This window comes from Triturus cristatus, chromosome 8 (assembly GCF_964204655.1).
Source record: "Triturus cristatus chromosome 8, aTriCri1.1, whole genome shotgun sequence".
NCBI classification, from domain to species: Eukaryota; Metazoa; Chordata; class Amphibia; order Caudata; family Salamandridae; genus Triturus; species Triturus cristatus.
This window is the reverse complement of record NC_140591.1, coordinates 1,680,016,537-1,680,034,602: the sequence shown is the minus strand read 5'-3', so window position 1 is coordinate 1,680,034,602 and position 18,066 is coordinate 1,680,016,537. Positions and strand designations below refer to the sequence as shown.

At 53.6% G+C, this 18,066-nt stretch overlaps 1 protein-coding gene across 3 annotated transcripts in view; it reads right to left on the bottom strand.

Annotated features, from left to right (window-relative positions):
• Nucleotides 1-3,529: 3,529 nt before the first annotated feature.
• Nucleotides 3,530-18,066, bottom strand: part of LOC146808590 (uncharacterized) — a 54,579-nt gene continuing 40,042 nt past the window's right edge. For 2 of the 3 annotated variants that reach the window (XM_085623612.1, XM_085623613.1), the window contains 2 exons: nt 8,852-8,974; nt 3,530-3,835 (listed from right to left, as the gene is read on the bottom strand). In XM_085623612.1, coding sequence (XP_085479738.1) covers nt 3,825-3,835; nt 8,852-8,974 — 134 coding nt within the window. In that variant the 3' untranslated portion in view covers nt 3,530-3,824. The remainder of the gene's footprint in view (nt 3,836-8,851; nt 8,975-18,066) is intronic. The other variant, XM_085623614.1, reaches the window with a different exon arrangement.

The following is an 18,066-nucleotide window of genomic DNA, read 5'->3' as shown; positions in this document are numbered from 1 at the left end:
TCAGGGACTTGGTCATTGTTGATCACAGTCAAAAGCCTTTGTTGGCGTGAAGCAGCCAGCGAGAGGAGGCGGGGCGTTGGCTAACGCCATCTCGCACTGAACCAGAAGGAACCGTGAACGCTGGATGGGCAAACAAAATAAACAATGAGTGAAATCACCTGGGTGTTGTAATGAAGCTAGATGCCAGGCTATCTGTAGCTTTCCCCCCAGTAACTCTCAGGAGGCGCTCAGGTGAATGCAGGAACCTTTATTTCACTTAGAAACCAGATTGCCGAGAGAGCGCCGGGCAACACGCTCCGATCGCCGTCTCTCACTCGCGCGCTCTGTCGCGCATGCGCAGTAGCGTCCAAACGGCCGCTACGCACATCGCCGTCTTCACGTAGTGCGCGCGTCAACTAGACCGCGACACTACAGGTGTCAAACAAGCAGCCAAAGGCAGGACCATTGAAGTATGGACCAATAGGAAGCCAGCATTTTAAAATGGCACAACAAAGATTCAATGGCAAGCAATAGGCTTGATTAAAGCCCATAGTGTAGATATATTATTTATTTCTGCAGATTTATATAGCACAAACTCGACCCGAAGGTATTGGAGCACTATACATTACCGATTATGATATGACCGAACACCATTCAGTCGGACTCCCATTGACTTCTACAGGAACCCGTGTTCCGACTGAGAAAAACGTCTTCTATGGGGAAAAGGGGTGTTTGCGGAAAACCTTGCACCCTGTCACAGGCACCCCATGGTGCCTGCCACAATCAATCAATCAATAAATCACACAGTGCAATGTTTTACAGGGGGTCCCTGGGTACCCCCTCTGCCCCAAACTGGAGGTGGCAGGATGAAGGGGACCTTCATCCTGACCCAAAGTCAGTTTCCAACAGCCTTTTTATGTCAGACAGACCAACTCAGAAAGGCTGTTGGAATCCGACATCGGAATAGCTCGGTAGGAAACGCTGTTTGTAGAGTTCTGTGATTCGGCTCTGACCGACACGGATACTCCGAGAGCCAGTCGGAACCAATGTGGAATAACCATATGGTTTCCCTTCCGCCCGCGAACATCATAATCGGTAAGGCGGAATTGAATCCGACCGAGTCGGGTGGATGGGTTTCGACACGGTCTAGGAGAATCTGATTGTCGGTCGGAGGCTTTCCCCACGACATCATAATTGGCCCCAAAATATAGATTCCATGCAGCAGTTTCAAGCTGGGTAGGTTCCTATAGAATACCAAGCCTATTGCATCATATTTTAGAAAGACCTGAGATTTTATACCTTTTCTGAATTCACAGTGATTGCTGATAATCTTCATTTTCTTGGATAGGGTTTCGCATAAATTACAAGTCTGCACCAAGATGAAGTTTAGCACTTTATGAGTTGCTTCAAAGGAAGGAACCATCAGGACCATTGTCATGCTGGATCTGAGGGTCTCTGTCTGTGTGTAAATGTCTAGGGTTAGACTACAGAACGATGATGCCAGAATTAGATAGTCTGGTGGGCAATACACCAGTCTTCAAAAGGGACTCTTTGTACAGGTAGCTTGGCGGGCAGTGCCAATCATGATTGATTGAATATTGTTGATTAGGCAGCTCATAAGTCATATGTAAAACATGGTAGGGCTGTCCAGGCATGAAAGCACTAGAAACACCATGGCCTGCAGCCAGTTTGAGAAACCCATATAAGGAAAGATATATGTTGAATTCACTTTTAGTTGCATTGCACATCTGATTTAGGGGCAGGAGGTAGGAGTCCCCAATCACAACAACTCAGTCAAGGTTGTTTGGGAAGATGCATTCTTCATAGGTAACTTGTGATAGAATCAAAGACCTTGCAATATCCACGTTAGGACCTCTGGTTTAATTTAAGTTTGCGTTTCAAGGGATGTTCTAGCTTCTAGATGTCTATTACCAATAAATATGAAGCACCAGAGATAGGCGGACAGAAATGAGAGACTCTGACTTTTTGATGCTTGCGTTGTAAATTCACTATTACTGTAGCATTTGATGTTTTCTCTTAATGGTCATGTATTTTCCTTCACTATATTTCAAGGATTCTAATTTCCCTTTTTCTAGTTTTACAAACAGATTGAGTCAACCTGTGTCACAGGTGATGTTGTGAAGCTTGTAAGGGAAATACTTTGCTGAAGACCTCGGTGAGCCAAGCATCGAAAGGGATATTGAGCATCAGTGGGTCTGGTGCGACAGCACCAAGGCGTGTGAGTGACAGGCATCATTATTAAAGGTCTTACTTGCCCATTGGGGGGTATTACGTTAGGTGCTGTCGGCGGTGTTGTCACTGTTGATAGGTTAAGGTCGAAGCTGATGATGTGGTAATCCCTCCAGTTGATTGGTTTGGTTCATTTGACTGAAATAATTTCTTCTGAAACAAAGATGCAGTTATAGCCTCAGTCAAATTACAGTACAGGGATGGTGATGATTTTGTTGTAAATTTGTACTTGAGGTTTCAGAAGGAAGCCTGCAGTGTGGTGAAGATCAGGATCTCAAATGAATTGTTGGTGAAGGTATTTGTGATTGCTGTTTACGTTGTGGGGGAAGGACACCAGAGATCCAGCGGTTTGCAGTATTAGATGTTCTGGAGTCAGCTGGAATTTTCAGGTGCTTTGTCTGGTCTATGTTGCCACTTGAGGGGTGGAAGGGTGCACTGTTTGTTGTTTCAGGGGATACTACTGTCCCTTTCTCTGATTGGTATACCAACAGACTATGCGTGCATGGTGGGCTTTGCGAGTTTATTGGTACGCTTGACTGGGAGGCTGCCTGGAGTTAGAAATCCACTTAGAAAGCACCTGGTGGATAAGATGATGACTGACCTATCATAGAAGAGGGGGTCAAGGATTTATGGAAGTGGTGTGGTGTATAGTGAGCCGGGGGGATGAACACGTACGACAATAATGGGGGACAGGAATGGTGAAAAGACGGTCAGGTGGGAAGTAGTGATGATTTTTGCCATGGGTTGGTCTGTGTCTTGTGTTTTACGATGGACCTTACACCAGGGGCAAGGGGTGATGAATAGAGGAAGAGAATCGTTTGTTTGTGTAATGTATAGTGGGAAATAGAGCTATGCACTCTCTCACCAGTTTATTCATCCATACAGGTATCCAATCATTGACCCGCCCATCTATTCACCAGATCATGAGCTCACTCACCTACTCATTCATTCACTCACTCACCCCATCAGCCATGTTGTCAATCATTGCTATATCCATTGATGCACTTTCCCATTGAGCCACTCATCATATATTCACCTATTCATCTTTGCATGCGCTCACATCTATCCACCCTCCATGGACTCATTTTCACACTCACCCTTTCACTCATCCACAGGCATGCAAACTTTCCACTCACTGAAGAAGGTCAGAACTTTGGCATTGTGGCTGCTTTTATTTCATTTAACTAAAGTTGACCTCCAATGCAGAGTTTTCTGCCATGTTTTCTTAGCCCAAGCCTGGCATTTCTCTCTGACAACTGTTCTGCATGTTTATTAATAAATAATGAGACATCAGGTGGACTTTAGTGTGAACTCCATTTATTACATCACTGACTTTGTGCGATACATGTGCAGACAGCATCAGAATGGCTTCAGGAAGCAATGTATATTTTACGCATCAACAGCTGATTTCGAACCGTACATAGTGGACAGCAGGCAAGCCCCAGAGTAGTGGGCACAGAACACTTCTTGCATTGTGAAAGGAAGATATGCCCCAGCTGTGTACCCAACATGCTTGGTGAAAGGTCATATATCCAGCTCCAAGGTCACAATAGGTGTCAGCAGTACCATGGCTGAATCTTTAGAAAAGGAAGCATTTAATGATGACCTAAAGAAAGAAAGAAAGAATGAAAGAAGGGACTCTTTAGTTGCTAGACCAAAGCCTCCAGGTAAAGCTGCAGAATATCATAGAGTTTCTAAATAAACACATATTATCATAACTGCTTAATTTGTAAATAAATAAGGGCCATGGACCAAAGTTTTCCTTAGGAGCACTCCTCCGGCACTGCAGAATGGTGGGGGTGCTGAATACTGCCGTTCCCTGGTCTTGATTCCACTTGTGCCTCCCTCCTCCGCCACCCTCCACCTCCTGACTCCTCATCTCATGAGTACCGAGAGTGCCTGGTCTTCATTCCACCTTGTGCCTCCCTCCTCCGACACCCTCCACCTCCTGACTCCTCATCTCATGAGTACAGAGAGTGCCTGGTCTTCATTCCACATTGTGCCTCCCTCCTCCGCCACCCTCCACTTCTTGGGTCCTTATCTCATGAGTACTGAGAGTGCCTGGTCTTCATTCCACCTTGTGCCTCCCTCCTCCGCCACCCTCTGCGTCCTGACTCCTTATCTCATGAGTACCGAGAGTGCCTGGTCTACATTCCACCTTGTGCCTCCCTCCTCCGCCACCCTCTGCGTCCTGACTCCTTATCTCATGAGTACCGAGAGTGCCTGGTCTTCATTCCACCTTGTGCCTCCCTCCTCTGCCCCCCTCCACTTCCTGTCTCTTTATCTCATGAGTACCGAGAGTGCGTGGCCTTCATTCCACCTTGTGCCTCCCTCCTCCGCCACCCTCCACTTCTTGGCTCCTTATCTCATGAGTACTGAGAGTGCCTGGTCTTCATTCCACCTTGTGCCTCCCTCCTCTGCCACCCTCTGCGTCCTGACTCCTTATCTCATGAGTACTGAGAGTGCCTGGTCTTCATTCCACCTTGTGCCTCCCTCCTCTGCCCCCTCCACTTCCTGTCTCTTTATCTCATGAGTACTGAGAGTGCCTGGTCTTCATTTCTCCTTGTGCCTCCCTCCTCTGCCCCCCTCCACTTCCTGTCTCTTTATCTCATGAGTACCGAGAGTGCCTGGTCTTCATTCCACCTTGTGCCTCCCTCCTCTGCCACCCTCCACTTCTTGGCTCCTTATCTCATGAGTACCGAGAGTGCCTGGTCTTCATTCCACCTTGTGCCTCCCTCCTCCACCACCTCCACCTCCTGACTCCTCATCTCATGAGTACAGAGAGTGCGTGGTCTTCATTCCACCTTGTGCCTCCCTCCTCCGCCACCTCCACCTCCTGACTCCTCATCTCATGAGTACAAAGAGTGCCTGGTCTTCATTCCACCTTGTGCCTCCCTCCTCTGCCCCCCTCCACTTCCTGTCTCTTTATCTCATGAGTACCGAGAGTGCCTGGTCTTCATTCCACCTTGTGCCTCCCTCCTCAGACACCCTCCACCTCCTGACTCCTCATCTCATGAGTACAGAGAGTGCCTGGTCTTCATTCCACCTTGTGCCTCCCTCCTCCGCCACTTCCACCTCCTGACTCCTCATCTCATGAGTACAGAGAGTGCCTGGTCTTCATTCCACCTTGTGCCTCCCTCCTCCGCCACCCTCCACTTCTTGGCTCCTTATCTCATGAGTACCGATAGTGCCTGGTCTTCATTCCACCTTGTGCCTCCCTCCTCTGACCCTCCACTTCCTGTCTCTTTATCTCATGAGTACGGAGAGTGCCTGGTCTTCATTCCACCTTGTGCCTCCCTCCTCCACCACCCTCCACTTCTTGGCTCCTTATCTCATGAGTACTGAGAGTGCCTGGTCTTCATTCCACCTTGTGCCTCCCTCCTCCGCCACCCTTTGCGTCCTGACTCCTTATCTCATGAGTACTGAGAGTGCCTGGTCTTCATTCCACCTTGTGCCTCCCTCCTCTGACCCTCCACTTCCTGTCTCTTTATCTCATGAGTACGGAGAGTGCCTGGTCTTCATTCCACCTTGTGCCTCCCTCCTCCACCACCCTCCACTTCTTGGCTCCTTATCTCATGAGTACTGAGAGTGCCTGGTCTTCATTCCACCTTGTGCCTCCCTCCTCCGCCACCCTTTGCGTCCTGACTCCTTATCTCATGAGTACTGAGAGTGCCTGGTCTTCATTCCACCTTGTGCCTCCCTCCTGTGCCCCCCTCCACTTCCTGTCTCTTTATCTCATGAGTACTGAGAGTGCCTGGTCTTCATTCCACCTTGTGCCTCCCTCCTCTGCCCCCCTCCACTTCCTGTCTCTTTATCTCATGAGTACCGAGAGTGCCTGGACTTCATTCCACCTTGTGCCTCCCTCCTCCGCCACCCTCCACTTCTTGGCTCCTTATCTCATGAGTACCGAGAGTGCCTGGTCTTCATTCCACCTTGTGCCTCCCTCCTCCACCACCCTCCACCTCCTGACTCCTCATCTCATGAGTACAAAGAGTGCGTGGTCTTCATTCCACCTTGTGCCTCCCTCCTCCGCCACCTCCACCTCCTGACTCCTCATCTCATGAGTACAGAGAGTGCCTGGTCTTCATTCCACCTTGTGCCTCCCTCCTCTGCCCCCCTCCACTTCCTGTCTCTTTATCTCATGAGTACTGAGAGTGCCTGGTCTTGATTCCACCTTGTGCCTCCCTCCTTCGCCACCCTCCACCTCCTGACTCCTTATCTCATGAGTACAGAGAGTGCCTGGTCTTCATTCCACCTTGTGCCTCCCTCCTCTGCCCCCCTCCACTTCCTGTCTCTTTATCTCATGAGTACTGAGAGTGCCTGGTCTTCATTCCACCTTGTGCCTCCCTCCTCCGACACCCTCCACCTCCTGACTCCTCATCTCATGAGTACAGAGAGTGCCTGGTCTTCATTCCACCTTGTGCCTCCCTCCTCCGCCACCTCCACCTCCTGACTCCTCATCTCATGAGTACAGAGAGTGCCTGGTCTTCATTCCACCTTGTGCCTCCCTCCTCCGCCACCCTCCACTTCTTGGCTCCTTATCTCATGAGTACCGATAGTGCCTGGTCTTCATTCCACCTTGTGCCTCCCTCCTCTGCCCCCCTCCACTTCCTGTCTCTTTATCTCATGAGTACTGAGAGTGCGTGGTCTTCATTCCAACTTGTGCCTCCGTTTCCGACACCCTCCACTTCCTGACTCCTTATCTCATGAGTACCGAGAGAGCCTGGTCTTCATTCCACCTTGTGCCTCCCTCCTCTGCCCCCCTCCACTTCCTGTGTCTTTATCTCATGAGTACCGAGAGTGCCTGGTCTTCATTCCACCTTGTGCCTCCCTCCTCCGCCACCCTCCACTTCTTGGCTCCTTATCTCATGAGTACCGATAGTGCCTGGTCTTCATTCCACCTTGTGCCTCCCTCTTCTGCCCCCCTCCACTTCCTGTCTCTTTATCTCATGAGTACTGAGAGTGCGTGGTCTTCATTCCACCTTGTGCCTCCCTCCTCTGCCCCCCTCCACTTCCTGTCTCTTTATCTCATGAGTACTGAGAGTGCCTGGTCTTCATTCCACATTGTGCCTCCCTCCTCCGCCACCCTCCACCTCCTGTCTCTTTATCTCATGAGTACTGAGAGTGCGTGGTCTTCATTCCACCTTGCGCCTCCCTCCTCCGCCACCCTCCACTTCTTGGCTCCTTATCTCATGAGTACTGAGAGTGCGTAGTCTTCATTCCACCTTGTGCCTCCCTCCTCTGCCACCCTCTGCGTCCTGACTCCTTATCTCATGAGTACCGAGAGTGCCTGGTCTTCATTCCACCTTGTGCCTCCCTCCTCCGCCACCCTCCACCTCCTGTCTCTTTATCTCATGAGTACTGAGAGTGCGTGGTCTTCATTCCACCTTGTGCCTCCCTCCTCCGCCACCCTCCACTTCTTGGCTCCTTATCTCATGAGTACTGAGAGTGCCTGGTCTTCATTCCACCTTGTGCCTCCGTCCTCTGCCCCCCTCCACTTCCTGTCTCTTTATCTCATGAGTACTGAGAGGGCCTGGTCTTCATTCCACCTTGTGCCTCCCTCCTCCGCCACCCTCCACTTCTTGGCTCCTTATCTCATGAGTACCGAGAGTGCCTGGTCTTCATTCCACCTTGTGCCTCTCTCCTCCGACACCCTCCACCTCCTGACTCCTCATCTCATGAGTACAGAGAGTGCCTGGTCTTCATTCCACCTTGTGCCTCCCTCCTCTGCCCCCTCCACTTCCTGTCTCTTTATCTCATGAGTTCTGAGAGTGCCTGGTCTTCATTCCACCTTGTGCCTCCCTCCTCTGCCCCCCTCCACTTCCTGTCTCTTTATCTCATGAGTACTGAGAGTGCCTGGTCTTCATTCCACCTTGTGCCTCCCTCCTGTGCCCCCCTCCACTTCCTGTCTCTTTATCTCATGAGTACTGAGAGTGCCTGGTCTTCATTCCACCTTGTGCCTCCCTCCTCTGCCCCCCTCCACTTCCTGTCTCTTTATCTCATGAGTACTGAGAGTGCCTGGTCTTCATTCCACCTTGTGCCTCCCTCCTCCGACACCCTCCACCTCCTGACTCGTTATCTCATGAGTACTGAGAGTGCCTGGTCTTCATTCCATCTTGTGCCTCCGTCTCCGCCACCCTCCACTTCCTGACTCCTTATCTCATGAGTACTGAGAGAGTCTATCTAGTCCTGATTCCACCTTGTAACTCCTTCCTCCACGTCTTGATTCTTTATCTCATGAATACCGAGACTGCCCAGTCTTGATTCCAACTCGTGTCTCCATCTTCCAACACGCTACATTTCTCGCCTCATAAAAACACACACTTGCAAACTCTTTTGTACCCCTACTTTCTCACTTTGTCACAGTTTTTTTTATCTTTCCATTTTTCCTTCTTTCAACCTTTTGTTTTTTGTCTCTCAGTAAAACTCTGAAGCTGTCATCCCCAAAAATGAGTGCAGCGCCCACTTCCGTACTTTATCTGATAGCAGCAACGGGGCCATGGCTCCTATGAGGACTCGTGTGATGGCATTCTCGCACGAGACAGCGCCCTGCCTGAGCTTGAGTTTCATGGGGCGCAGGAGGGCACCCCCGGGCGGACTGCTGTGCGCTGTTCCAACTCACCTTCGCGCCGCACGCACGCCCATCCCCTGCACCAAGGCACTTGGACACAGTCCAGGTTACGGGGGCATCTGCGCCGAGGTCCACACTCCTGAGGGCAATCCATTCGAGGCTGGTTGTGCCCTCCTAAAAAAGAAACAAGTGAACATTCACCACAGGTTTCTCAAGGCTGGCCTTAGGCCGTCTTTCATGCAAAGTAGTCATGCATGTCAAATTATAAACATGTGGGCAGGTATCATGTGTGGTCTGAGGACTGCATGACTTCAGACTCAGAGACAGCATGCCCTCTCCCCCACCACTCTCGCCCCAGTGACCGCTCCCTCCCTCGCCAGGCTCCCTCCGGTCGCGGAACGCCAGACTCAGCACTCTGTAAGGCTGCACGGGGGGGGGTTGCGCAGCGGCCCGCCCCTTGGAGGGCGGCCGCCTTAGTGCCACAGGAAGGCACAGGGGTGGGAGGTCGAGTCCCTGGGCTAGTCCGGGGGAGACCCCAACAGATAGCTGTTTCCGGCGAGGGCGGGGAGGAGACAGGGGTACATATACTGTCTCCGCCCCCTCCTCGTCCTCTTGTCCGCTCGTTCGCCTTGCCAGCAGTTCGTCGTGCTCCGTCGTGTCGCTCTTCTTTCTCGGTGAGTTTGCCGGTTACTTCCCTCTCGCCCCGGCCTTGTCCCTGGGCAGTACCAGGAGACGGGGCCCTGTGGTCGGCGTACCACGGGCGGGGGGGGGGGCCGTGCTCGGGGATCGAGATTGTGGCGGGGCACGGGACTTGTGTGCGTGGTGTGGGAAAGGGCGCCGCTTGTGCGAACTCGAGGCGACAGCAAGGGGGCGTAGGTGCCTACTGGTGGGTGCGTGAGCGGGCCAACACCAACTGTCCATGGCGGTTAGCGTACTGTAAGGGCCACACGCTGTGGCTCAGTGGTGCTGGAGCCTATTTCTCGCTTCGTCTTGGCATTCGTGCCAACGATTCGAGCCCTGCCACAAGTGTTTAGGCAGACTCGTTAATGAAAGGGTTTGTCGACCTCTGTTTGCCACTCGCGCTCATCCCCCCTCACCCCCCCCTCTCTCATCGCTAACTGTAGGGGATGCGGAGGATCGCGGTGCTGGGGGGTGGTATATTCGCGCACTACACACTGCTGTTGAGCGTCGGTATGCTGCTGTTGATGACGATGTTTACCCCCCCTCGCATTGCTTTGTTCACTCCCGGCCCGTTGGGGGCCTCGTGCGTGCTATTGCGATCGTCGAGTCGGCAGGACAGCTCAGCGAGTTGAATGCATCGCTGGAAAATGTAGTGTTATGTAGGCTGTGGCAAAAATGCAGGCCACGCATACGAATCCTGCCAAGGCCCTCTCAGCCGTCCATCCTTGGGTGACTTTGGGGGGGGGGAGGGAAGGTGCGTCGCGGGGTCGGCCACCATCGGGCCACAGTTGTTGTTCACGGGGTTTCCGAGGCGCTGCCATGGGGGCGCTCTGTATTTGGGGGTGCACCCGGGCTGTGTCATCCAGCACGGTGCTTAATCCAATTTAACCCGTCTAAACTGAAGCGGACAGTGGAGTACCTCACGGAGTTGCTTTTGCCGGCCGTTTCGAACGGGGAAAACACGGTTTTGCTTTTGGAGGCGCGGGCTCGGATCTTGCTCCTGGTGGAGGCATGGCATCTCCGACGGGAAAACCTTATGGCATTGGCTTTCGGTTTAGCCTACATGCATTTGCGCAGTAGCATACGGTTTTAGTATGCTGGACTTTTAAGCTGCTTCCTCCCAGTACGATTACTCCCGGCGGCGGAAGTAATTATGAAGGGGTGCGCGCCTCGGTTGCAAGTCCAGGGGGGCTTCGTATATTCTCCCGGTGCGTGCTCTCAAAGGGACGCCAAATCCACGCCCCGTTTTCCCCTGGCTTGCCCCCACCTCCCAGGCCTAACGGGCGAAGCAGCACCTACCGCGATGATTCTGGCTCCGGGCGGGAATGTGTATGCTGAGTCGGGGCTGCAATTTCAAAAAAAATAAAAAATAAAAAAAATAAAGGGGAATTTCAGGCTCTGTTCCTGTGCACGTCTCTGCACCCGGAGCGCACGTTGGCGCGGGTTGGCCTGCGCGTGGCTGCGCTAGTCCCGTTGAGCTCTGTGATCTTCACGGGGATGCCTCTCAGCCAGTTCCCCCACCGCCACCCCCCCTCTTCCTGCATTTTGCTCGGTGGTTGTCGTGTTCGGGGCGGTGGCCCCGGCTCTCTGAGACGGGTTGACGCCACGCGGGGGGTCTATATGCGGCGCGCGCGCCCTCCCCGCAGACCCTACCGTGGCCCACCTTCAGCGAGGGAGCGGCTGGGGTAGGATTTTCGAGTTTGGCAGGAGTTTCAAACATTCTGTGATGCTGGGCAAATCAATTAAGCCCCCATGCAAAAAATTGAATGTCTGTCTGTAATGCCAATTGCAAATGCTTTAGTATCATAAGTTGGCAAATTTCAAACTCTTCTTCCCCCCCCCCCATCCACTTTCAGCGTAGGAGTTGTTTTTGGGGGCGTGCATGCGGGTTATAAAAGCAAGGAATTAAAAAAAAATAAAAAAATAAAAAATTATTTTGTTGGTTTACAACCCTCTCCTTTCTCCCTCCAGATCGTGCCAAGGGTTAGGCGTACCAGACGATCACACTCGCTGCAGGACAGGGGTGTAAGTGTGCCAAGGGGCGGGGAGGGAATAGGAGAGTAGGCTCTCGGCTTGCATGGGCAAGAACAAGGTCGCCCTGGGGCGCGGGTTTTTAACAGCTGTTGTTCTTTGTACGCAGGATATTTGGAACAGCATAAGTTCGGGGCCGAAGGACGTGCGCACGCTTCCGTGAGAGTAAGTAGTAGCGGGTGTGACGGCGCATGATTGGTTTCCGGGCGGGAAGGGGCCGGTTTCAAGTGGTACTGGCCGCAGCTTACGTTCCTTTCTCTTGCAGGCCAGGACACAGTCCGAGATGGATAGTGAGGGTACCCCAGCGCTCTTCTCGACGACGCCGTCTCAGGTCGATGAGACCCAGCAGGGCAACTCGCAAGACGCACAGATAGCGGCAATTATTGAACTCGCTAAATCTGAAGGACTGGACTGGGCTGCACACCTCCTCAAGGCCAGCAGCCCTGACGACTCTGGTGTCATTTCTGGGGGTCCCACGACGGGACAAGAGTCGACTGACGAGGCGGGCCCGCCCCGGTCCAAACGCATCCGCAGGGCCACTGTTAGAGATTTCCCGGCTGAAGTACCAGCACACAGGATTCGCTCGGTGCCCACCGTCAAGGGCACATCCGGGCCCCTGCCGTCCCCGGCCGGCCCGGCCCCCCCCAGCAGTTTAAGCACACCTTCCTCTAACTTTGCATCCAAGGAAGACCTGGCCAATCTCAATGACAACCTTAAGAATTTCATGGAAGAGGTCAGGGCTGGTTTCTCGCGTGCAGCCTCAGCCGGGGGGCGGCCGATTGCTGACAGTGCGGGAGGGAACCCCTCCGCTGCAGCCTCCGTTTGGGCACCACAAGGGACATGTCGTCAGGCCCCTGAGCTGTCCACGGTGCCGTGCACACCAACTATTCCCTTGCCCAGGAGTGCGGATCCGGCGGCGGCAGGTTCTGGGATGTCCGCCAGTCAGGAGATGGGGGCTCCCGCTGGCCCCCCCGCACCAGGGCCCCTCCCTGCAGGGGGTGAGCAGCGACAACCAGCAGGAGGTGAGCCGCCAACTGGGCAGCCTGCTGCCGTCTTTCAGTCCACTACCCCCTCCCCCGCCCAAGGGGCCAGCTCGCCCACACAGCTAGCTAGCGCAGCAGTACCAGGGCCAGCTCTGCAGACCTCAGCCAAGAAGGAGGTTACTCATGCCCCGCTCCTGTCTGGGCATAGCTCGCTGATCTGGGAGGTTCCCTTGACAGTAAAGGAATTCATCTGGAGGCGCGAATTCTTGGACATCTTTTCCCTACTTCTGCTGGGCCAGCATGGGCAAGACGCGCGTAGGCTTGGGGGGAAGGAAGACGATAAGAAGGTCAGGTTCCAGCAGTGGCCGGATAAAACCATTGACAACTGGCTATCCGCCTTCTCCATTTTACAATCGGTTATCCTTGAGAAATTTCCCAAACAAGGCCAGGGGTTAGTTTTGTACCAGCGGCTAATTCACACTGAGGCGCAGAAGTGGGGCGGGGAAGGGTGGCTCAATTATGACCGTGAGTTCAGAAAGAAGATGGCCATTTGCCCAGAGATGGAATGGGACCAGAAAGAGGTACAGCTGTGGATGGACCACATGGGGTCTCGGGGTTCCCAGAGCCCTGCCTCTCTTCCCAAAGGGTCAGGAGGGGGGGGGCGGCCAGCCAGGGAATTCCCAGCCTACTTCTAAGCACGCTAGGCAGTCCTTTCGGGGGGGGGCGCAGGGGAGGTGGCAGGGGAGGGGGGGCCAAGCGTGTTTCGCCTGGGACTTGCAATCTGTTCAATGCCGGCGCTTGCTCTTGGGGGGTCAAGTGCCGTTTCCAGCACTCATGCAGCAAGTGCGGGGGGCGTCACCCCGCTTCCTCTTGCCAAGCCAAAACAGACAAGAAGCCTGCTGACTCCTTCAAACCGTCTTCTTGAGTCGCCTCCGCCCCCTCACCTAGCGGCGGCCTCTCCCCCCCCCTCCCTCACACCTCTTCAGTCACCTGTGCACCTGCGCCCCAGGCCAGCAAGGGTCCTTCCCCTGTCAGCCTTGACCGCATGCTCGATCTACTCAGACTGTACCCCCTCACCTCTGACAGTGCTCTCCTGCTAGAAGGTTTCTCAGTGGGCTTCACCATACCATATGTAGGTCCCCTGTCCGGTCACGATGCGGAGAACCTCCGATCTGCCAGGGTCCTTCCACAGGTCTTAAAAGAAAAAGTTCAGAAGGAATTGAGGCTGGGACGGGTGGCGGGCCCTTTCAGGGAGCCCCCGTTAGATAACTTTGTAGTCTCCCCCCTTGGCTTGGTCCCTAAAAAAGAACCAGGGTCCTTCAGACTGATCCACCACCTGTCTTATCCAGAGGGGGGCTCAGTAAACCACGGCCTTCAGGAGGGCTCATGCTCTGTGTCTTATTGTACATTGGATGTCGCTCTTGATCTGGTAAGGAGGGCTGGCAAAGGAGCATGGTTAGCGAAGGCCGACATTGAGTCGGCCTTTTGTTTACTACCAGTGCACCCGAGCAGCCAACACCTGCTGGGTTTCAAGGTTGACGGCATGTACTACTTTGATAAGTGCATGCCCATGGGGTGCGCGGTTTCCTGTGCCTTCTTCGAGGCCTTCACCTCCTTCCTTCAATGGGCCTTCCAACACACCTATGGCGTTTCTGGGGTTTCCCATTATTTAGATGATTTCTTATTCATCGGGAGGGATGGCACTCAGGATTGCAGGGCAGCCCTCGCAGATTTCCAGGTTCTTATGCATCACCTTGGCGTTCCTTTAGCCCCTAAGAAAACGGAGGGTCCGGCTCAGGTTCTCTCTTTCCTAGGTATTGAGTTGGACACAGTGGCGGGGGAGGCCAGGCTGCCAGCTGACAAGGTGCGGGAACTGAGAGAACAGATTAGCCAAGTGGTAGGGAAGGAGAAGGTTTCCTTGGCAGCCATTCAGAGCCTCCTGGGGAAGCTAAACTTTGCTGCCAGAGTCATCCCCGCGGGCAGGGCCTTTGCGAGAAGGATAGCTAGAGCTACGGCCTCTGTGAGTAGGAAGCAGCACATGGTTAAATTGAACAAGGGGATGCGTGAAGATCTTATGATGTGGGCAGACTTCCTAGTCAACTTCAATGGGACAGTCATCTGGCGCGACCCCTGGGCTAGCAACCGGGAGCTTGCCCTCTTTTCTGACGCGTCTGGCCGGGAAGGGTTCGGAGTGATTTTGGACAAGGAGTGGTGTGCAGAGAGGTGGCCTAACGCCTGGCACAAGAAAAAGGTCACGTCCAAGATCACTGTCCTTGAACTCTTCCCAATTGTGGTAGCATTTCATCTCTGGCCCAGGGTCCTGTCCGCAAAACGAGTGCTTTTCTGGTCAGACAATCTAGCGGTGGTGCAGGCCATCAACTCCCAGTCTGCCAGCTGCCCCCTGGTCCTGTGTCTACTGCGAGAGCTTGTCAGGGCCTGCCTATTCAACAACGTAGAGTGCAGGGCCAGGCACATTCAAGGGATTTCTAATGTTGCCGCTGACTCTTTGTCTCGATTTCAGTGGCACCGCTTCCGGGAGGCCTGGCCGAGCGCACGTCAAGAGGGGACTCCTTTCCCGCCACACGTGTGGCGGCTGCTGAAGTGGGACCACGGATGAGGGAACTGGGAGAACGGTCCTTAGCCCCCAGAACTGCGAAGCGCTACGGGAGCTGTGTCACTCTTTTCTGTGCAATTACAGGGGGCTGGGAGGAGGATCAGGTGGCCCTGGAGCTTAGAGTCCAACAATTCCTTCTGTGGGCCAGAGAGGAGGGGAAAACGCATTCCTGGATAGCGGGTCACCTCGCTGCCATCAGCCACCACGCCAAACTGAGGGGACAGTCCAATCCCACCAAGGCTTTTGTCATCAAAGCAGCCTTGCGAGGGTGGGCCAAGTTGGTTCCGTGCTCCCCTGATCCCAGGTCCCCCATCAGTTTCTCAATATTACAAGGGATGTTGGATTGTATGGGCAGGGCCACCCACTCAGGGTACGAAGCTACACTGTTCTCGGCCTGTTTTTCTCTAGCCTTCTTTGGTGCCTTCAGGATCGGGGAACTGGTGGCTCGCTCTAAATCTGACACCTCGGGGGTGGCCTTGAACGTAAAAGACGTAGAACTGGAGCCGGGTTGGCTGAAAATTGTCATGAGACAGTCCAAAACTGACCAGCTAGGGCGAGGGAGGTTATTTGTGCTACACAGCCTGGGGGATGAAAAATATTGCCCGGTAGCATGGGTCAGAACTTACCTGCCGCTTCGCCCGCGGGGGGCGGGTTACCTGCTGGTGCATCCGGATGGCCTCCTGGTCACTAGATTCCAAGTGGACCACATCCTAAAGGCCTGCCTAAGGCTGTCTGGCCATGAGGTTAGGGACAAAAAATTCAGCAGCCATTCGTTCCGCATAGGTGTGGCCACCACAGCGTTCCTGGCAGGTCTGCCCGCAGAAGGTATCATGAAGGTGGGGCGCTGGAAATCGCATTGCTTCAAGCGATACATTCGGCCCTAGGAGTGGCCGCGGGGGCTGTGGGCCAAATTTGTTGGACTGCCTCTTCGGGACCTACAATCTTGTCAGGCCTCCCCCCTTTCTCTTGCTCCTGATTGACCTTGACTGTAGATGTGCTGATGTTTTGCTGATGTTTTTCCGTTTAATAAACATATACTCAAAACCAATTTTCTCTTTATTAGGAATGAAGGTGTGGGTAATTGGTCACTCAATTATTGCGAGACTGGCACAATGGGCGGAGGCAAGAGAGTGGCAGAATGGCTTTGCCGCCACAGACATCACGTGGTTGGGTTTCCCAGGCTTGCGCTGGTGCGAACTGTTACGGAAAGTGAAGCAGAGACTCCGGGGAGGGTGGCTCCCGCCCAACCTCTTGGTGGTTCACCTGGGGGGCAATGACGTCACATCACTAGGAAGGAGAGCTTTGCTCCAAGACATGAGGGATACTTTCTGCAAGTTGAGCGTGTTGTTGGTGCCGTGTGAACTGTGGTGGTCTGAGATGACACCACGCGCTATTTGGCATGGAGCTCGCTCAGGCGACGCCATCGAGGTGTCTAGAAGAAAAGTTAACAGCGCCATGCGCAAGTTCACTGAGCAAAGAGGCTTTGGCTTCATCAGGCATGGCCTTCTGCACGCCAAATCAACGGGATGCCTGAAGGGCGATGGGGTTCACCTCTCGGATCTAGGCATGGAGTTGTTTTTACTGGATCTAGGGGAAGCACTGGCAGCTGCGGGTTGCGAATAATAGGGGACTTTGGTGGGGGGCCCTGGTAGTGACGGTGGCCACTCCCAAGGCTGTGGAGGAGTTACAGGGCGATCCAGGGTCTGCACATACCAAGGGGTACAGCATGCAGCAGCACCGCGGGGTGCTAAGCCAGGATACCCAGGGATGTTTTAGCGTGTCCCCTGGAAGAACGACGGCGCCCCGTTAACCGAAAGGCGGTTGTGGGTCTGAGCAACCGGGGGCTGCCATGTATGCTCCGCCCACCCTTCACGGGGGGGCGTGTGAAGCAAGTGGACTGGTGGTCCACGGATGGGAGGGGTGGACCCTCCCAATATTTGGTATACACCAGTTGGCGTTGCCATGGTGACTCTAGGCTTATCAGACGGGCAGGCGGCATAGGGCTGGCCTGCCCTGGGATCGCCTGTAAAATAACCCACCTTGTTTGCATATTGGTTATGCTAATAAACCTGCAGCAATATTTCTCCACTTACATTACAGTGTCGTGTGTTTTATTTATGTACTTATGTACTTATGTGCTTTGTGATAACTGTTGCCGATATTGGCACTAATTCTCTCACACACTGAGCACTGTCGGTTGATCAGTCACATTTCTTCAGACTCCCCCAGGTCTGTGTAAACTCTTTTACTACTTCGATGCAGCCCTGCCAATAATTGTTAGGACCCATGTTCCTGTTTCTCCCCGTACGCACACAACGCATGTGAAGTCACTCCATTCCGACGCTTGGGGGTTGCACCCGCGGAGAGAGAGCTTCACAGTAATGGGGCTCACACCGGGGCCGGACAGGCCTTTACTCCAGCGGGCAGTCCCCGTTGGGTGGGGCCCTTGGAGGCGGCTCCCAGGGCTCCTGTCACTGGCCCAGCAGGCACTGGGAGGGTTCAAGAGAGACAGACAGAGAGGGGAGGAGGGGGAGATTAGAGAGGAGAGAGAGAGAGAGAGAGAAGGAGGGGAGGAGGGGGAGATTAGAGAGAAGAGCTAGAGAGGAGAAAGAGAGAGAGAGAGAGAGAGAAAAGGAGGGGAGGAGGGGGAGATTGGAGAGAAGAGATCGAGAGGAGAAAGAGAGAGGGAGAGAGAGAGAGAGAGAGAGAGAGAGAGAGAGAGAGAGAACGAGAGAGAGAGAAAGAGAGAGTCACATAGGGAAAGAGAGGATAGAGAGAGACAGAGAGAGAGAGAGAGAGGGGATATAAGACACAGCACAGACAGTGAGAGGAGAGAAGGAGAGAGACAGACAGACAGATAAAGAGACGCAGAGAGACAGACAGACAGAGACAAAGAGAGAGAGAGAGAATGAGGGAGAGATTGGAGAGAAGAGATAGTGAGAGAGAGAGAGAACGAG